This window comes from Microtus oregoni, unplaced genomic scaffold, assembly GCF_018167655.1.
Source record: "Microtus oregoni isolate MIOR12 unplaced genomic scaffold, Mior012 000007F_ref0000211, whole genome shotgun sequence".
Lineage (NCBI taxonomy): Eukaryota > Metazoa > Chordata > Mammalia > Rodentia > Cricetidae > Microtus > Microtus oregoni.
This window is the reverse complement of record NW_024543066.1, coordinates 32,459,542-32,480,745: the sequence shown is the minus strand read 5'-3', so window position 1 is coordinate 32,480,745 and position 21,204 is coordinate 32,459,542. Positions and strand designations below refer to the sequence as shown.

At 38.5% G+C, this 21,204-nt stretch overlaps 1 protein-coding gene across 2 annotated transcripts in view; it reads right to left on the bottom strand.

Moving 5' to 3' along the window:
• The window catches only part of Smap1 (small ArfGAP 1), an 84,534-nt gene that overhangs the window by 8,698 nt on the left and 54,632 nt on the right, over positions 1-21,204 (bottom strand). The window contains exons 5-7 of one of the 2 annotated variants that reach the window (XM_041655573.1): positions 16,845-16,925; positions 11,284-11,364; positions 5,820-5,910 (exon numbers count right to left, since the gene is read on the bottom strand). In XM_041655573.1, the coding sequence (XP_041511507.1) occupies positions 5,820-5,910; positions 11,284-11,364; positions 16,845-16,925 (253 nt within the window). The remainder of the gene's footprint in view (positions 1-5,819; positions 5,911-11,283; positions 11,365-16,844; positions 16,926-21,204) is intronic. The other variant, XM_041655574.1, reaches the window with a different exon arrangement.

Sequence of the window (21,204 nt, the reverse complement as noted above, 5' to 3'; positions counted from 1 at the left end):
CTGAAAATTAAGAACCGATCTTCAAATAGTTAATTATTTGCACTAAGCTTAAAACAAAGGAAGAAAACATTTTGGTTCAAATACCTTTCCACTACACTGTCCTTGTACAAAATCCCATTGTATGTGTAAAGGGAGGAATACAGATGGTATGATCAGCCCTCAACTAGTGAACAATATTGCAAAGTACTAGGAGTTAAATACACCCTCCTGATCAAAGGACTACTATAGCACATTCTTTAGTGATGGAATGAAAGCCAGTAGAACACCAAGAGGCTGAAAACAATTTTTTTTTAAAAAATTTAAGTTATTCAAACAAGACATGGTGGAGCATAATAACTAAAAACAGAACATAAATCAGGTTCAGTTGTGTCTTATTTGTGCATTTATAGACACATAAGTAGGCATCCAGACAATTAGAAGTTTCCTCTTCCAAACACACAGCCCAGCCCCTACTACAAGATAAGGGACTGTATACACAGGTAATCAGAAGTTACTGTGGACATGCACTGTGCTGTGCACTCCTCGCTTGCCTACAGAATGGGGGATAGGAGCAACCCTGGTGTAGGAGGTCCTTCTGTCTGTGTTGCTTTCATTGGTTGAATAAAGAAACTGCCTTGGCCTTTTGATAGGGCAGCACTTAGGTAGGCAGAGTAGACAGAACTGAATGCTGGGAAGAAGGGCAGAGAGAGAGCTGCCACGGAGCTGCCAGGTCAGACATGCTGAATATTTCCTGGTAAGTCACGACCTCGTGGTGACATACAGATTATTAGAAATGGGTTGAATCAAGATGTGAGAGTTAGCCAGTAAGAGGCTAGAACTAATGGGCCAGGGAACGTTTAAAGGAATACAGTTTCTGTGTGTTATTTTGGGTGTAAACTAGCGGGACAGCTGGGATGAAAAGCAGGCCCACTCCTCCTGTTACAGATTGGCACCTCAACTAGCTCCATGTAAAACCTGAGATTAAGAGTCTCATGCTGTACCGACTTAAGCTAGCAGGGCAGGATGGAACAAGGGGCCCGCTCCCTTCAACACAGCCCCTTTGATCATTAAGTGGAAATAGTAGTTGGTGAACAATAAAAATAGTGGGAGATTCAGAATACAAGAAAAGCCTCTAGAAAATGCAAGGAATTTAGCTGGGGACACCATAAAAGATAACAATAAGGCACAGAATCCTTGAAAAGGCATTGGACAAACAGAAATTAGATCAATGCAGTAAAATGAAGAAAGGCTTTCAATCTTAAAGACAAAACCAGACCTATAGTTAATGCTTATAGGTAACTATTCTCTTTCTACATTATCTTAACTATTCAAGCTAACATTTTCTGAACTAAGTTGACTGAAATGAAAATTTTCAAACTACACATATAGCAGAAATTGAACAAAATAAAAAACTAAGGTTGAAATATTTTCAACTACAGAAAAAAAGTGTTAAACTGGTATAACTTCTTATGTCAGGGATGTTCAATCTGTGGCCCGCCCGCATGCTGCCCAACATGTGTGCTGACATCACTGTTACAATGTCGAAACGTTAAACACTTCTGTTCACACGAACTACAATCATGCCCAGCATGTTTACTGACTTACTTCACATTATAACACTGAGAGATGCTTAGAAAGAAGGTAACATTTCAAATATGGCAGACTTTATCACCACCCCAATCACGAGGAAACATTCATGGTTAATATGAGTGAGCTTTTCAATTCTAATTAGCCTTGCTACATTGGACTGATCTGATTCCAATAATCCAAATGAAGACATGGTAAACAAACACTACTTAGTGTCCCATTTGTGATCCGAGCACCCACGTAAATGAGAATTTATAAGCTAATAAGAATTAAGAATACTTTGTATTTTAATGATACATATTTAAATTCTAATATTTCTTCAATCTCCATTTAGTCCTTTTATCACCTTAAAGGTTTCTAACAATAAATCAAGGATTTCAAGAGAGGTTAACAAATAGGTGTACCTGAAAAACTCAGCTGCCAGCTAACTCCTCCTTGCTCACAAACCCTATCTGTTTGTATTACAACTACTTCATAACACCAGGGCTTCTTGTTTCCAGTTCACTTATGAAAGAGACTGAAGTTCTCCTAATCAGGAATACATTTACAAGTCACTGTCCATAGTTCAGCCCATCACTGTTTTCAGAGTACCACATAAGACAACTCACGAACAGAGAAGCCTCCTTCACCAACTGCCCTGCTAGCTGGATCTGCAACTTTCTCCTACAGACCAGTTCCAAGTGTACCATCACATCATCCGATGGGTTCTCCAAAGTTGTCTGCTCAATGAAAATGCAAATGGACTATAGCTCATAAGATAGATAGATAGATAGATAGATAGATAGATAGATAGATAGATAGATAGACAGACAGACAGACAGGCTCCATTCCCCTGTCCCTACCCCTGTAATAGGACAATACATCTAAAGAACCATCTATATGTATTTATTTTTTGCCTTTTTTTGCCTTCCAGTCTCTCTCAAATTCCACTGATCATTCTTACATTCCAAACACCTTGGAATGTATTCTTGTTATCTGTGTTGAATGCACTGATTTCTCAACCTTCACTATGCTTCATCAACCAAAAACACAAGACAACTGTTTCTTCCTTCCTCTCTTCCTTACTTTGTCTACATATTTGATGGCACTTCAGTGGCCTTGTCACCACTGAAATTTAAGTAACAATCTTCAGAGACTGCATGTGACCTGCTATGTGCTCCTATACCTGTCATAAGCCACATGTTGGGGTGACTTCTGCTGCGGTCCAGCCATGACTGGTTCGTACATTCTAGAGTAGGGGCATGGGGATTAAATCATAAGGTAGGAGGAACAAAGATATGAAAGAAACACAAAGACATAGGATAGTACCAGGAGGGAAACCAGTAAATACTGAATACTGAATTCACCTGTGTTTATTTTCCATACGCTTTTATACCCCAATACAAATGGGGGAGGGAGAGAAGGCAAAGACTACTTTAACATGATACAAAGGACAACCAGAACGGTTAATTGCTTCAATACTTGAGACATCAAGCCATTATTTCCTGAGTAAAGCATTTGATGTTTTGGGCAGGATATGCAGTGAACACAACCTAGATCTAGTATCCTGTGGGCAGCCATTCCCTGGGTCAAACCTCCTATTTTAAAATGAAGGAGCAGGAATAGGCTTGAATTCTCTGACCTTTGGTCAGGGTGAAGCAGAAACACCTCTATGAGTCAACCTAATGTCCAAAACACCAAGTAGCCACACCCTAGGTCAGGATTTCTTGCTTGTAGCCACAGCTGTGGTCAACTTTGAAGGAGTAAAAATAAGCTCAAACACTGGTGGGACAGGCTCACAGCCTCCACAGATCCCTTTGTCATAATTCACAGCAATGGAGACCAGCGGCTTGCAGACTACATTTGGTCCTCTGCCTTTCTACAAATAAAGTTTTAACAGAACATAGTTTATTCATTCCTTCCTAGTCACCTTTCTAGGTCTTTTATCTCCTGGCCTCTAAATAACTAAGTACCATAGGGCACAGAACTTAAACCTCTTTTTTTCTTAAACCTCTCTGTTTTCACTTTGTTAATGATCTGGTCTAATTTCATAACTGAATAACACCTACAAGCTGGAAACATCCAATTTTGTATTCCTCGCCTAGGCCTCTCTTTAATCCTAAGTCATCTAAATACCTAATTAAGATTTTCTTCTATTTGCATTAGCTTTTTAGTGTAATAAATATTTCCAATTAACTATGGTCAAACAAAACTCCTAATCCTCCATCCAGACTTCCTGCAGACTTTCCCAACTCTATTGCAAACTCTATTTTCTGAGTGTCCAGTCCAAAACAGATTTAATGCTACCTTTAACTCTACCTTTTCTCATATTTAATTAGCCAACAAATGCCACCAAACCTCAGAAAACAAAAGGTCCCATGAGAGAAAAAAGAGGCTTTAAGTTATGGTGGAGCAGTAGACCACACATGAAAGTGGAAGAGGAAAGTGGAGATAAAAACAGTTTAAGTAGTATAGGGCAAGAGGCCATCCAAAACTAAGTGTGTATGGAAAAAGCCATAGAAAACCTCACACTTGATAATTAAACTAAACAACAAAAAGAGTAAGACAGACTTTGACCAGAGGTACCCTGCATGGGCAGAGCTCTAACACTTTGGAGGAGACCTGAGCAGAGCTCTAACACTTTGGAGGAGAACTGAGCAGAGCTCTAACATTTTGGAGGAGACCTGAGCAGAGCTCTAACACTTTGGAGGAGAACTGAGCAGAGCTCTAACACTTTGGAGGAGAACTGAGCAGAGCTCTAACACTTTGGTGGAGAAGACCTGAGCAGAGCTCTAACACTTTGGAGGAGAACTGAGCAGAGCTCTAACACTTTGGTGGAGGAGACCTGAGCAGAGCTCTAACACTTTGGTGGAGACCTGAGCAGAGCTCTAACACTTTGGTGGAGGAGACCTGAGCAGAGCTCTAACACTTTTCTGGGGAAACCCTCCCATGCAGTAGCAGAGTTGCCATACTGGCATTGGGGAAACCTTTCCTGGAGCAGAGCTGTAAGCTGCTATGCTTACACTGACTTTGTGGTGTACCTTGGCTCCCAACTGCCAGGATACCTTTCCATCTGAGCTCCAATGCTTACAGTTCACAAAAGAGATTACATATGTGGTACTGTAAACTTGTTCAAAAACTCATGGCTAAGAAAGTCGGAGGCCCTACTAAGGAAGGCACTGTTGAGAAGTTTACAAAATCAATGTGATATGCCTAAGAAAATGTCTTCTAAATATCTGTTTATACCTACACATTTCTGCTGGTGGTCAAGGAAGCTTCAGTTTGCAGTAAGTAGTGATTAATGCAGAAACTTCAATGGGTTAAAGTCTGAGGATGAGTGGCTACTGAATGCTCGGTTACAAATGAGGTATCTGTATCACCACTCCAAAGCTCAAGTAATATCACAGAAGAGGGGATGAAAGAATGCAAGAGGCAAAGGAAAGGGATGGGATGTTGCAGAATGCTGTCTTCTAGGAAAGACACATCCAATAGGCTACTGAACACTCAAAAGCTGTAATTACACAAGATTGGACTCTCAACATTTCATCATGGAACATGATGGGTACACGAGGCCTTGCCCTTCTCTGAACAGCTATGGGCACTTAATAATTGTTGTGGGAGGAAGAGACATTTTTTTCAGTGGTGAAGTCACTGGTGAGCTGATGCATCTTATAAATAATCCCTTATCCATACTCCTATTAGTAACCCTAATTAAACTCTCTTATAAGACATGGAAGTAGAAGGGAGACACAGAAGCAGTGGGGGGGATCAGGGAGGGTAAAGGAGAGGCGAACATGGTTAAAATACATTGTGTACATGAAAATGCCATAATGAAACCATTATTATGCATAATATATGCAAAACAATTCTTAAATGCATTGCTTAAGTTAAAATTAAATTAAAATTTGAATTTATGTATTTGCTAATAATATTGTTATCAAGAATTATTTTACTAAGGGGGTGGGAATCCCCCTATTTTATTTTAATTGAGTGGGGCTAGGAGGACTTACTGTTTACTTAATCTTGAAATGTCACATCTACCAAGCTTTTGAAGGTTACTTTGATATCTTTCCCCCCAAGGAATTCATTACTTTTATTTCAGTAAAGAACAGAGCTGATGGACACTGGTTTTCCTTATTAAAATGTGTCTTTTCTGTGCGAGTTCAGCATACTTATCGGACCATTTCAAACCAAATCCTTGATATAATACTGAAGAACTGGACACCATGTTCATTTCCAGTAGGCTTTCAGTTGTCTTACAGTCCATTACTTACCAAGTCCTAGAAGATCAACAGTGGGCTCTGCAGCATTTTTTGGGCTAGTGCTTTTCTTAGGCTCAAGTTGTTGATCTTCTTTCTTCTGTACCTTTGAAGTAAATCATTAGATTGATAATTTTATAAATCAAACCAATCTTTTAAGTTTCACTTATGCATAATTTTCATGAAGTTAGCATGAGGAATCCTAAAGCACTTATTATTTTTTTAAGCAGGTAAACATGGTCTTTGAATTTACAATAGTAATTCTTACACAATGAGACCACTGAATAGTGTCATTATTTATCTTTCCCCGTAGTACTGGGAATTGAACCTGTCACCTTATACATGATAGGCAAATGCTATCACTGAGCTATATTCCGAACTCCTTCTTCTTTATATTTTATATTGAGTCAAGTCTCATTAAGTTGCCCAAGTAAGCCTTCAACTTGTAGTCTGCGACCTTCCAAGAAGCAGAGACCACAGGACTGCATCGCCAGGCACAAATTTTTATACTTTTATCTCTTCATTTATTTTGTGTGGTATGTATGTGTATGTGCATACCATGACATGTGTTAAGTTCAAAGGGAAACTCTGAGGGGTCAGTTCTCTCCTTTTACCCATCCAGGGTCCAGGGGTAAAATTCCATTCAGGCTTGGCAGCAAGTGTCTTTACCTGCTGAGTCATCTCGCCAGCAAGTTACACTTTTAAGGAACTGGATCACATATTATTTTCTAGTTGCTACTAACACTTGTTAGTTGAGGTTGGAGAGGAAAAAAAATTGAGCACAGGTAAATATCAAAGTATTCTGACAACCACATCGCTCTTTATTTCACTATCACCCTTCTGACAGTTCATACTGAGCTCAGAAGTGGAAAACAGGACATGTAGAATCACTGCACTGTAACTTATTCAGCTTCCATAAGCATCACAGACTTTCTTTGCCTTTTAATAAGGCAGCGATCTCAATCGGTGAGTCAAACAACCATTGCACAAGGGTCACCTAAGACCATCAGAAAACACAGATATTTACATCACAATTCTTAACAGTAACAAAATTACATGTATGAAGCAGCAACAAAAATAATGCTATGGTTGGGAGCCACCACAACATAAGGAACTGTATTAAAGGGTCACAAGCACTAGGAAGGTGGAGAACCACTATTAGAAAACCTGAGTTAACTATGTAAGGGTAAAGTTAGGTGATCTACAATTTACTGAGCAAAATTTTTCAGCAAGTACTTACATAAGTAAATTCAAATAAAGCAACTTTATAAAATTTATGGAGATTCCCAACAAGCAGGAGTCCCATTCAAATTACTACAGTGTTATCAGCAGAAGCTTCGCTGCCCAGTCTTTCAGTAATTTACAAAGCTACTTCACAGACTGAACAGAATAAAAGCTTACTTTTCAGTCACCCTGTTTTTGACATTTCTTGTTCTTTTAAGTAACAGGTATAAAAGCTGATCCTCAAGAATGAGATACCACTGCTCCTTAGCTGGCTAGTTAATGCAGACAACAGCACATAAGGAATCTAAACTGATGAATTTAACAAGTAGAAAGGGCAGGAGGATGAAAACTAAACATCTCTTTTAGATACATCAGAGAAAAGAAGTCATAAGGCAAGGGTGTGTGTGTGTGTGTGTGTGTGTGTGTGTGCGCGCGCGCGCGCGCGTGCGTAAAACTTCCAAACCAGAAGCCAGGCAGACATCAAGAAACACAATGTATGCAAAAGAAACCCACTCTCAGGGAGGAAATTCTGAACTGTAACTGGCATGTTGCTGGAAGCCAATGTGAACATGTCTTTGAGATTAAAAACTGAGGACTTCAGAATGAGTGTGTCGAGGCAGGAACTGTTCACTGCTGTGTTCTAATAACCTGCTACAGTCTATCTACACTGTGTATATATGTTACATATTAGCTGTCTTCAGTTTTAGGTATAAGGCAGACTACTTTAAGAATACTTGTAAACTAAGATCATTTCTTGGAATATTACATTACAGGTTTATTTTGTTTGTTTTGTTATACATTATTTTTGATAGCACCTCACTATGTAGCCCAGGCTGCCCTCAAATTCCTACTTTCCCATTCTGGGTGCTGGCATTACAGATATGCATTATCATACTCAGTTAAAAATTAAGCTTTAATCATAATCACTGAATTTTTCCTGACTCCAAAGTCCATATTCTTTTTATTATACCATGTTGCCCAAACAAACCTTTCTTAACGTGCTTTTTGGTTGACAGCAACAAGAACAGTAGCTAATACAGTAAGGCAGCAATAAGCTCCTTCCCAGCCACCCTTTAGAAAGATGACTCCACCAATTATTACACGTGACCTTGAGCCAGCTTTTCTTTATGAATTTTCTATTCTTCTTTGCATTAATTCATATTAAATTTGCATAGTCACTGTCCTGAGACTTCCCAGGATTACTGTCATCCCTAAATGGCACACATGAAATGCTTAGCACAAACAACAGCACTTAGTAGAAAGAAGAGCTGATTCTCTGCCCTCCTGTTCCCCCCCATTTTTAAACTTCATTTATTTTTTTGTCTTTCACAGCATGCATCCCAATCACATCCATCTCCCATTCTTTGTATCTGCCCTCTGCTCCTGCAATACCCCTCAAAATAAAATAAAATTTAAGATAAAAAGGTCAAAAAATTAAAAAGGGGGGAGGGAATCCCTCATCATGGAAACTGCAGTGAGTGACACAGTAAATCCCTTTAGCCATACATCTTTACATGCAGACATTCATTGCAAAGAACCACTGGTTTGGTCTGAGGCCTCTGGTCTCTACTACACTATCAATACTGGGACTCTTCCTGGACATCTGTGACTGCCCTTTGTTGTGGAGATCCTGTGACTCTGGATCCAGCAGATCACAGATGGCATGGATATTGGGATGGGTCAGCACTTAACCCTGGTTCTGGGCCTGGGTAGTTGAGGGATTGGTCGGCCTGACAGCCTTCCCCTGTCTTTAGCACCAGGGTGAGTTCTCTGGCATTTCACTGGCTAGTTCACCCCTTGCGGGGTCAGTTCTCCTGTTTTCACATCCTCCAGGTAGGCTCTCCCACACCTACACCTTCAGGGCGAGCTCTACTGTGTTGCCCAGGTGAGGCACAGGGGCCACTCTCCAGAGTACTGCAGTTGATGAGGGGCAGTGACAGCTCTCCTGCTCTTGACCTCAGGTCCAGCTCTCCCACCTGATGGTGTGAGGGGGAAGGATCTCTCCCCTATGTGGCCACAAGACAGATGGGGACATCTCTCCCATCTGCCTCAGGCATTGATGGGAAGGTGGGGGAGACAGGGGGCAGTCTCGCCCCTACCCATGCCGCCACATGACAAATACATAATGTCTCCTTTTTTCTTAATCCCCTTTTGGATGGTAGAGAATAAACTGATAGTGCACACAGTATATTACTGTTCATAGTGCATGCAGGGAAGGCAGATGCTTAGTGAATCTCAGCTTAGTCACTACTTAACAGCTGTGTGACCAGGAATAAACTGCTGATCCTATATCATTCAGGTTCAAGCAAAGAATGAAAAAAATAAAAAACAGTCATACCAAACTCAAAGTACCATGAGGACTATGAAATAATACATTTAAAGGCTTCAAAATGATGTTTACACTACACTGGGCACTCAGTAAAGTTCTAGATGGTTTCATCCTTTTCAACAACACATCTAATTTAATTGTTGAGCCTTAAATCTTGATGCACTTAACTGGGGGCTTTAGCTCAGTGAAACTACTTTTTATCAAAGCATTTTTTGAGAAAATAACTCCTTTTTTCTATTTAAGAAAAATTTCTAATTTACAAAATAGGATTGTGAGCTTGCATGCTTACTGAGCAAAAGCCTTTCTTTTATTAAGTAGGAAATGAAAGCTTTACACATAAAGTAATTGGATTTCTTCCTTATTTTATTGCTTCACTTGTGATAAAACGTTAAGACTTAAAAACATTTCAGAAATTCCATGGAAAAAATGTTTTCAATTTACTACAAAGCCTATAACATATCTAAAATATGACTTTATATATATATACACTTTATCATTTCAGTTATTTTAATAGTAACTAAGTATTAAAAAGCTATTATGACTTCAGTAGGTTCCTCATGCTAGACTTCAGGGTATTTTAGTATATAATTATTTATTACTGTCATCTTGTATAGCTTTCGATAAGACAATACTTTAGCTACTCAATGCTTCTGGTTTAAACTATGTAAAATAGTAAGAACACAGCAGACCATTTAAGCTGTAAAAAAATTCTTATCTCAAGCTAATTATTTGCCCAGGCATATTTTACTTGTTTTTGAGTCCCACAAGTCTATATGCCATTTATCAAGAGGATATAAAATCAAAGGGAATTAATCATTCTCTTTCCATGTTTCCACACATGAATGATGAAACACATTCAAAATCAAGGCACCAGAATTATACACCCAATTCCTTTGCAAAGATGATGTTCTCCTTAACTCTAGCTTATCTATCATACCTTTCTTACATACTACTGCAAAAATAACCTTGCAAAAGAATGTGTCTAAATTAGGTGCACCACTTCCTGTAGAAACTCAAGTACTAGCCAGGTGTGGTGCCAAACATCTGTCAGTCTAGCACTTAAGAGGACCAGGAAGAGGAGGTAAGCATTTAACCTGGGGGGGGGGGGTCACTGAGATGGCTCGGGAGGTGCCTACTGAAGATGTCTGTTTCCAAGCCCAGCTGACCTGAGTTCAATTCCCAGAACCCACACAGCGGAAGGAGAGAACCAACTGCAGCAAGTTGTCCTGTGACCTCCGACTACCCTGGTGGAAATGCATACACTTGCTACAGCACACTCACACAACACATCAATTCAAGTGTAACTTAAACATTTAAGAAAAGAGCTTGAGTTGGCCTGAGCTACAGAAGGGAGGGATGAGGAAAGAGAGAAAACAAGAACAAAGTGTATTCCAGGACCACTCCTCATCAGAAGAATAAATACTGTGATATGAGTTCACGCTCCTGTTCTGACCTTACTTTTCACTACATCTGTCCAAACACACTTTATTTCCGGTTTCCAAGACCATCTCGAGGCTGCCTTACAGTCTAGCATCTTCTTTCTTCCACACTAAACTACTCATGCTTCAAGATCTAGCTCATATGTTATGAAGCAGAAAATCCTCTCTGAGCTTTTTCACCTGTGACCTCTTCATTTTGTAAACTTACTCCAGCCTCACTGTACATGGCAGCTAAAATCACCATTTCAGGGTCACTCAAAGGAGAATACTTGCTTCATAAGGATTTGAGATGATGTGAACCATACGTATAACTGACTAGAAATCACATAAGAGAAGCTCATGAGGCTATGCTCAGTATGAAGGATTAACTGCATGATTAGTTTCTGAAAAGCTAATAATTGGCATTTCATAAATATCCAGAAAGTCTTTAATACAGGCATATAATAAGATGATAATCTTAGATTTTTTTAAAAAAAAGAAATTTTACCTTTTCAGTTGTTAGTGGTTTGGCAGGCTTTTCTGGCTCCTTTTCTCTCTTTTTCTCTTCCTTTTTTTTTTCCTTTTCTTTCTAAAACATAGCCCAAATTTTTCATAAGTTTACTTTTTAAAACAGAAACTTTTAGTTCATTTTATTCATTGAAATCATCATTTGAGAAAAGACAGAAATATCAAGTGCTTACATTATCCACATGCTACTGAAATCTGAATGTCAAAAGCAATTTCATTTTTTCATTGAGGTTAAATACTAAACACAATACAGAGGATTACTCAAAATTTCACAAGTGAGACAATTTAAACTTCAGGATTTGTTTTAAAGGATAAGAACTCAATTCAGCAAATTCTAGTAGATGTTTACATCAGGCTAATACTTAACTTCTTACATACATAAGAAGTAAACCAATTGATAGGATGGATTTTTTTTTCTTTTTCTTTTACGAGACAGTGTCTTACTCTGTAGCCCTAAATGTTCTAGAATTCAACCTTTAGACCAGACTGGCTTGTTACTCAAGAGATCCATCTGTCTTTGATCCTAGCATTCGGGACACGGAGGCAGGCAGATCTCTGTGAGCTTGAGGCCAGCCTGGTCAAATAGTGAGTTCCCTGTATCAGCGGTGTGGGGGTAGGGGTAAGAGATCCACCTGCTTCTGCCTCCCAAGTGCTGGGATTAAAGGTGTGCACCACATACCCAGAAGAACAGACTTTCTTTGTGATATAGATAAAGTAATACTATATCAGAAAAACACAGGAGTTAAAATACAAAAATCATCTTAATTTCAAAAGTAACACAAATTTTTAAGTTATAATTTTATGCTTTTAAAAACTATTATAAAGATTTTCTTATTAAAAGTACTAAGGACAGTACATGGAGCCAGATTCAAATATTGGTGTAAATAGTTGGGGAAAATTATAATAATGGTATTACGGTGTTCACCATTTGTACTCCATGGAGAATTAAGAACAGTAACAACAATTCTTAAAGGTCGAGAGAGAGAGAGAGAGAGAGCAAAGCTGTGCCTGCCGTGTATAAATGAGTAAAGCGAACAGCGGTATCCTAGACTATAATATGAACTAATAGAACTTCAAAGGACTTAGCCACTCATATAAAAATGAAAAAAGACAAAAAGTTTGTAGGCATAAGAGTATAAAACTGCAAAGTAATAAAATAATTTAAAGCACATTATGCACAAATAAAAACACAAAATTGATACTGATGCTAAGTGAAAAAGTCAGTATGCTAATTACCTCCAAACAGAAAGAATGAAGTGATTAAAGATTATAAGATGGGAGCTTTGGAAATGACAATAACATTCAATTTACATAGTGATAGGTGATAGTTATATAATATTGCTTATTAAGTATTGAAAAATCAACGTAATTTTAATGTACATTTATTTTAAAAAGGTACTTAAAACCTCAGAATACTGTGAACTATAAAGCAGGACACCAATATGAGAAATTTAATTTCAATTTCAGCACTTGCAGCAAAATATAAAAGAGAAAATAAAACTCTCAGTATTGGTCCCAAATTGAAAAAAAAAAAAGTATAGCAAATATCTTTATGGCATAAACAGCAATGTCTTCAACTATAAGATTAAGAACAACGCAAAATTCTAAAGCACTTCTCCTGTTACCATTTCCTTTTACTGGCAAGCAACTTACTGTGCGTAACAGTAAGTTGGTGAGAACATTTGTATACAAACACCAACAGTGTATGTGTAGCAAAATGAGAATGCATCACTAAACTTTCAGAACCTGTGTGTTAATACTTAGTGTCAACTAGAAACAACCTCTAGTTAGTTGGAGAACTGTCTTGATCGGCTGGTCTGTGGCTGCGTCTATGAGAGACTGTCTTGGCTGATGTGGAGGCTCAGCCCACTGTGAGGTACCATTCCATAGGTGGGCCTGGGTTCCATGAGAAAGCAATGGCAGTGAGCAACCTAGAAAGCAACATTCCTTCATCGGCTGCTTGAGTCCCTACTTAGGTTCTTGCTCCACCTTCCCTCAGTGATGCACTGTGACCTAGAAGTGTGAACTAAAATGAACCCTTTTCTCCCCTAAGTTGCTTTTGGACATGGTATTTATCATAGCAACAGAAAAGCAAATTAAAACAACCCAGATTAAAAAAATTATATTTGGCCGGGCGATGGTGGCACACGCCTTTAATCCCAGCACTCGGGAGGCAGAGGCAGGCGGATCTCTGTGAGTTCGAGACCAGCCTGGTCTACAGAGCTAGTTCCAGGACAGGCTCCAAAACCACAGAGAAACACTGTCTCGAAAAAAACAAAAAACAAAAAACAAAAAAAAAAAAAACAAAAAAAAATTATATTTAAGGTCCCTTAGGACAATTCTCTCAAACCATCTGTTTCAATCATGCTTTTCAAGAACAAAGTAAATGTAACATAATATTGTATTTTCTGAATACCTAAAGTGCTAAAACATAAAGAGCAATTGATTTTAATTAACAAATGAGCATATATAAAAATAGACTAGAACAAACAGAAGACCATCTAGGAATTAGGTTATTTCTCAGAATACTTTTCTATCTGCCCAACTACTTGGAACTCCAGACTAAAAGTAAACTTTAAGCTCCTGGGGGTCAATTAGAAGCATCATCTATATCTGACTCAACTATAACCCAAACCAAACCTTCACTTCTAAAATACATCTATGCGAATTTCCTTAATGTCTAATTTAATCTTTGCAAAAACTGTTCAAAGCAACTATTGTCATTACTGTCTTCTTGTAAATGAAGAAAGCAAAAACTTAGGAAAGCAATACTCAAAATACAACCACTAGTCAGTATCCCTTTGTGCTGGTGGAGGACAGACCCAAAGCACTCAGGTCTCACTGCTCACTCAAGTACAGTGGAGCTTTATAAGAAATAATCTGCTGTTATTTCTTAGATTACAGCTAATAGCACAGGCACTGTTCCGAACTCATTTCATCCTCACAACAGCTTTATGAAGTAAGCAATCATCCCAACTTTGTAAGAAAAATAAAATGAGCTAAAAGTTCTAATAATGTCTTCCAGACATAATTAGTAAGGTTTAGTGATAAAAGCTGACCCATGTTAATAAGCTAAGTAAGTTGCTCCTTAACCTCTTAGAGATGTTACTTATTCTACGGTTGAAATGTTTGTGGCCACTTCAAAATACATGTATTGAGACTAAAACCCCAACACTGCGAGACAGTATTAAGAGCCGAGGGCCTTTGCGAGATGATGAAGTCACAAGAGCAGAACCCCTATGACTGGGATTAGTATTCTGATAAAACAGGACCCAGAATGAGTCTTACCCATTTCCACCAAGTGATATTCACAGCAAGGTGCCATTCTATGAATAAGCAAGTGGGCCCACACAAGACACAAGCCTTGGTCTTGAACTTTACAGCCTCCAGAACTGTGAGAAATAGATTACTGTTGTTCATAAGCCACACAACACATGGTATTTTTGATACAGCAGCCTATAGAAACCAAGTCATTTTTCAAGGAAAACATCACTAATGAAAAGGGCTCATATCTTAATCACTATGATTGGTGGGCAAATTTGAAATCATCCAAAATAAATGTTCTTAGTTACATTTAATAGGGAGAAACCAGTATGACTTGATTCCCTTTTATACTAGAATGTCAGCCAATGCAATACTGATTCCAGTTATGACATAATGATCCAGGGTTGGAAGAAACATTAACAGTATGGGCTCTAAATTAAGATCATAGAGTTTGACCCAGACATTGATTCTTACCCACAGAATCAAAAGCTGGTGGGTTGTTTTGTTGTTTGTTTTTTTTTTTAAAAAAAAAAAAAAAGACAAGCGTGTCACACAGCTGCAATCCCAAAACTCCAGAGGAGGATCAGGAGTTCAAGGTTGCCCTGAACTACATCAAACCACATGTTAAAAGGGAACAGGAAAGTGGAGAAAAGAGAGAAAACAGAAAAAAGAACAGAGGCTCTCCAGGACTTCAACTGAACACCAAATCATCAGAGCCTACTCACTTTTAACCCTGCGCTATGTGCTCTAAAATCCAGTCAGTCTCATGAACTCCCCTGTGCTAATAACGCTCAGCTAGTATCCTGGAAATGGCTTCCTCTGGTGGTTCGGCATGCTATTCAGAGCTGACACTCCACCTATCAAACCTCTGGATCTCTCTCTGACTTGTATAAATCTCTATGTCCAAATACCTGCTATCACCTGTAACCTCATACTGAATGTGCCTAACTTTGAATCCATTTCATTTTCCATTTTTCTCTTCAAATCAGATCCTCACATGGAGATGCTGAAGTCAGAAATGGAAGCCAAGGCTTTCAAAGCACCCCATTAAACACCACATAGTCTACCTTATGATCGCTCTAAACTACACTCTTCTTTTCTCTGTCCCACTTTAGCAGGTGTCCGTCATTTTATTTCTGGATTAAGTCTGGTTCTTATGCCTTTTTCTTCATTTGTTACCACAAAATTCACTTTCCCAGGAGCCAGTAGAACAGAGTTTCTGAAAACATGAAAACCTTGTCATTCGCCCCTTCCCCTTAAAACTCATATTAAAGTTCCACAGCCTTCAGAGCGAAGAACAATCTCCTTCCGTGGGTTCTTAAGGACTCCCTCCTACTTCTCCCCCTTCTTTCTTGTTTCCGCTACACCATTCAACCTGCCAGTTCTTAAACACAGTACTCCACCTATACCTTTTCACAAGCTGCTTTCTCTACCTGGAATACCTCCTGATCCTTATAGTTAATGCCTTCTCAAGAGTATAAAATCCATCAAAAGTATATTTTCTAAGAGTAGTAGCAAAGCTATCTCAGCCACAGCATAAATACACCGCATTATAAACTGCTGTATTTCCCCATTAGACTACAAAGTCCACAAGGGCACAGGCGTATCTTACTTGTCTTTGTGTCCCACAAGTCTACATGCCATTTATCAAGATGTAGACACAAAAATATGAATATCAAAGGAAATTAAAATTCTCAAATATGTGCACACGAGACTTGAATACATAATACAAGACATAAGAATACCTATCTTATTACCACACTCAGAATATACTCTAAAATTCATCATTGACAGTTCTAAAGTCACACTCCCATAAAATACATAGTTTTCTATATGACCGTTGATACTGCTTCAAAGGAAAAGAAAAAGAAATTTGACATCAACTTTCAAGTACTTAGAGAAACAGCACCATAGTCAGAAAAGATTTTTTTTAACCAAAGATGTAGAAATCAGAGAATTCAACAACAAAGTATCTTTAAAGTTCATCAACCTTTAAAGTTCCTATAAGGCAGTTATGAATATGACAACAAAAAATTGCTTAATGGTTAAATATGGTAATAGCCTCAAAATCAGTCACTCTGAAATTAAATATAAAACAAAACTCGTTACTCATGCCAATGGCATAGAACAAGATTCAGCAAATTAAATATTTGACATTTTTTATTCTGGATATTACTCAAAACATGATTTCTATTGGTGTTCCTAAACCACAGTCTTGTGAGAAGAAGCCCACCTATCAGCAACACCACAAATGCACATGTGGAAAACTTACTATACCTCTAGTTTGTTTTTATCAACAGCAGCTTGCAGAGAAGGAGAGGATACCAAAGGCTGAAGAGGGGCATCAGAGGAGGAAATCTAGATGTGCAGACGCAAAGTTAGGAGGAAAAAAGAAGAGAAGGTGGTGATCAAACTGACAAACACCAGAAAGAAACCAACACTCATGTTTATGATAAAAGCAGTTTAAAGAATTTTAACAAAGTAAAATATTGCCATCAAGAATAAGTATGTTTTAAAAACAATGTCTATGTGAAATATTTAAAAGGACATAGAAAAGAATATACACTTAAAATAGATTTTACTAGGCTAAAAATTTAAACTGTTTAGATAAGATCATAACAAAACTAATAAGTATAATTTTCTCTGGTAATTCATTCTCAGTCAATGTTACTACTGAAACCATAACATACTCAAGCAAGAAAAGGTTTTATCCAAAGTAGGAGAGTAAAATTTTCTTTTTATTTTTGCTGATAATTACTTTAAGAACGGAAAGTAAAGCAGGGGAAATAGTAAAAGATAATTACATTTTTAACTTGAAAGCAAAAGCAAAGACTAAGAGAAGACTGGGTTAATGTAACAGCTGAGTAGCAACAGACTTATTACAAAATAATTTATTCATGTCCTTCACGACGATGGGCATGCACACAGAAGTCCCAAAGCCGTATTTGCTGGGTTACCTTAAGGGACTAAGGCAGTCACACATAAGCAGCCATCTACACACAAAAATGGAATTCACCTGGATAGAGGTGGGCAGTCCTTGGGCTTCCCACAGGTCAGGGAACCCTGATTGCTCTTCGAGCAGATGGGGGGGGGGGGGACTTGATCGGGGGAGGGGGAGGGAAATGGGAAGCGGTTGTGGGGACGAGGCAGAAATCCTTAATAAATAAATAAATTTAAAAAAAAAATGGAATTCACCTGAAAGCTTTGCACACATCTTCCTACCCAATCTACATGCACTGGCGAACACTTCAACAGAAGCATTTCTTACTGCTCTCTTCACCACAGAAATAAAACTGACTGTTTATAAAATGCATGCCAGATCTCTGGAGCCATAAAGCTGGCACCTCTGTATTTCCCTGTCATACTGGGAGGGCCTATGGGGATTTCGAGTTGCTATTATAGATGGGCTATCATGTAATGTCAAAATAGTACTTCACGATGCCAACTTCTCCTTCAATCTGCTAGTTAATTAAGACTGTAGTTCTTGAACCACTTTGGACGCTTGTTTCTCCCTTGCACAGTGTTTTTCTGGTGTGATTTGCGTAAACTAGATATTTAATTAATATTAAAGCAAGCCTCACATAAAAGAAAATGCACAGCACATAGAAATGTAGAATTTCCATTAAGAAAAAGTCAAACTAGCCAGGAATAATGGCATTACCCAGCACTCAGGACACAAGACATTCCAGTCCAGACAGAGCTAAATAAAAAGACCTTGTCCAAAAAAAGAGAAAATCTGTTCAAACTGTACCTTAGAGCCCATCTTGTTCCTAGAGATATTTATTGAAATTTTCATGTAAAATGGGATTAAAAAGATAAGATTACTTAATAAGGTAACCTGTATCATAAAACTTATTTGTACAAACTTGTAAAAATAAAACACAGAAATATAAAAGGTGAGAAGGTAAATTACAAAACATCAAGAAACAAAAAAACCCACTTTATTATTAAAGTGATTGTTATCCTCTTTAGAAGGTGTAAGAAAGAAAGGAAAAAAGAAACAAACTAGGTACTCTTGAAAGGTCTCTATCTCTCAAAACCATGTCTTTCTCATACCTCACTAGCAAGAGGGTACAACTGTCTCCTGGAATAGTGCTCCTGACTTCCCCAAATCCTGGCTCTATACTTAAGTTACTCTCACATGCAAATCTGATCTTAGATTATTTACACACTCTTTAACTACCTCACACCTACTGTATCCCCTTTTCCTTCCCTGCTCTGGCTACACTCTGCATTCTGTCACCTACAACTCCTCCTAGTCTGTTCTCTAGTCTGTCTCTACTGACTTTTAGGAACCTTTGCTCTTCTTATCCTGACTAGGTAAAGTGCCCACACTTTTATTAGTTCTTTCCTCTTGACTTGGCATGGCTTTTTCTAGGACTCCAAGTATTCACTGATTCCTACTGACTGGGTTATATAGCCCACATTGGCTTTGAACTTACTCTCTAGCCCAGGCAGGCCTAGACCTTGGGATCCTTCTGCCTCCGCCTCTAAACCACCTCTAGACCGGTGATTCTCCACCTGTGGGTTGCAACCCCCTTTCATGATATCTTGCATATCAGTTATTTACAATAAGATTCAAAACAGTAGCAAAATTACAGTTATGAAGCAGCAATGAAATAATTTTATAGTTGGGGGTCACCACAACATGAGGAACTGTATTCAAGGTCACAGATTTAAGAAGGTTGAGAGCCACTGCTTTAGACTAAGATTACAGATCAGTCAGTACCACCAGGGCAGCCTACTGAAGGCATTTCTTATAGCTGAAAATAACTCATCCCTGGAATGAAGAAGATTCCACTCTAGCTTCTCTCACTCTCACTGGATTCCAGCAGCCTTGGTTCATGGCTACACTAAGGCTGTGGAACAACAGAAAACAATAAGCTCCCTGCTATTGTTTCATTGCAGTTTACTGCTTTGAATTTTATCACATTTTGAAATAGGTATAGAAAGCCAAGAAGTAAATTAGTATTTTGTTTTGAAATTGCCTAACATAGAGAAAAAGGATCATTCTTAAAATAGAAAAAAAAATCAAAAGCAGTAGCACATTCTGACAACACAATAACATCTGAATCAGGAAACAGATAAATTATAAAAATAAGACATTAAAACAAATTAGAGCTATTTAATACAGAAGTTATAGCCACATAAAACTCAAAAGTCATCAAGATAGCTCTTGGTCAGAGTACAACTAATGTAACTAGTGTCCAAATGGTCCCACTTCTTTCAGGAAATAACTTAGAAATAAGACACTCATATTCTGTCTCATTTTTAAAATCTGGTATAACCTCTACTTAGTATTCTAGCTGACTCTGAACATGGGTTACATGTAAATAACTTTCATAAATGTTTCTGGATTTTCATTTCATTAGTAATACAAACTCAGGAGTTTATAAACTTTTACTTTTAATTTTTTTTTTACTTCCAAGCCTACAAAAAAAAAAGAATAAGAAAAACATAGTATCAGTGCCTATATAAACACTAAATTCTTCGCATGTTAACAACACACCATGTGTGTTCTCTACGCACTCATACACATATGCATGCCAACTGCCAGATTTCACTGAACTATTTGAAAATGAGTTACAAACATGACATTTAATCCTAACACTGTAATTTTTTTAATTTATTTATTTATTAAAGATTTCTGTCTCTTCCTCAGCACCGCCTCCCATTTCCCTCCCCCTCCCCCAATCAAGTCCTCCTCCCTCCCCAGCCCGAAGAGCAATCAGGGTTCCCTGCCCTGTAGGAAGTCCAAGGAACCCCCACCTCCATCCAGGTCTAGTAGGTGAGCATCCAAACTGCCCAGGCTCCTACAAAGCCAGTACATGCAGTAGGATCAAAGACCCATTGCCATTGTTCTTGAGTTCTCAGTAGTCCTCATTGACCGCTATGTTCAGCAAGTCCGGTTCTATCCCAGGCTTTTTCAGACCCAGGCCAGCTGGCCTTGGTGAGTTCCCAATAGAACATCCCCATTGTCTCAGTGTGTGAGTGCACCCTTTGTGGTCCTGAGTTCCTTGCTCGTGCTCTCTCTCCTTCTGCTCCTGATTTGGACCTTGAGATTTATGTCCGGTGCTCCAATGTGGGTCTCTGTCTCCTTCTATCGTCTGACGAAGGTTAATATTCAGGAGGATGCCTATATGTTTTTCTTTGGGTTCTCCTTATTTAGCTTCTCTAGGATCACTAATTATAGGCTCAATGTCCTTTGTTTATGGCTAGAAACCAAATATGAGTGAGTACATCCCATGCTCCTCTTTTTGGGTCTGGCTTACCTCACTCAGGATAGTGTTCTCTATTTCCATCCATTTGCATGCAAAATTCAAGAAGCCCTTGTTTTTTACTGCTGAGTAGTACTCTAATATGTATATATTCCATACTTTCTTCATCCATTCTTCCATTGAAGGGCATCTAGGTTGTTTCCAGGTTCTGGCTATTACAAACAATGCTGCCATGAACATAGTAGAGCATATACTTTTGTTGTATGATAAAGCCTCTCTTAGGTATATTCCCAAGAGTGGTATTGCTGGGTCCAGGGGTAAGTTGATCCCGAATTTCCTGAGAAACCGCCACACTGCTTTCCAAAGTGGTTGCACAAGTTTGCATTCCCACCAGCAATGGATGAGTGTACCCCTTTCTC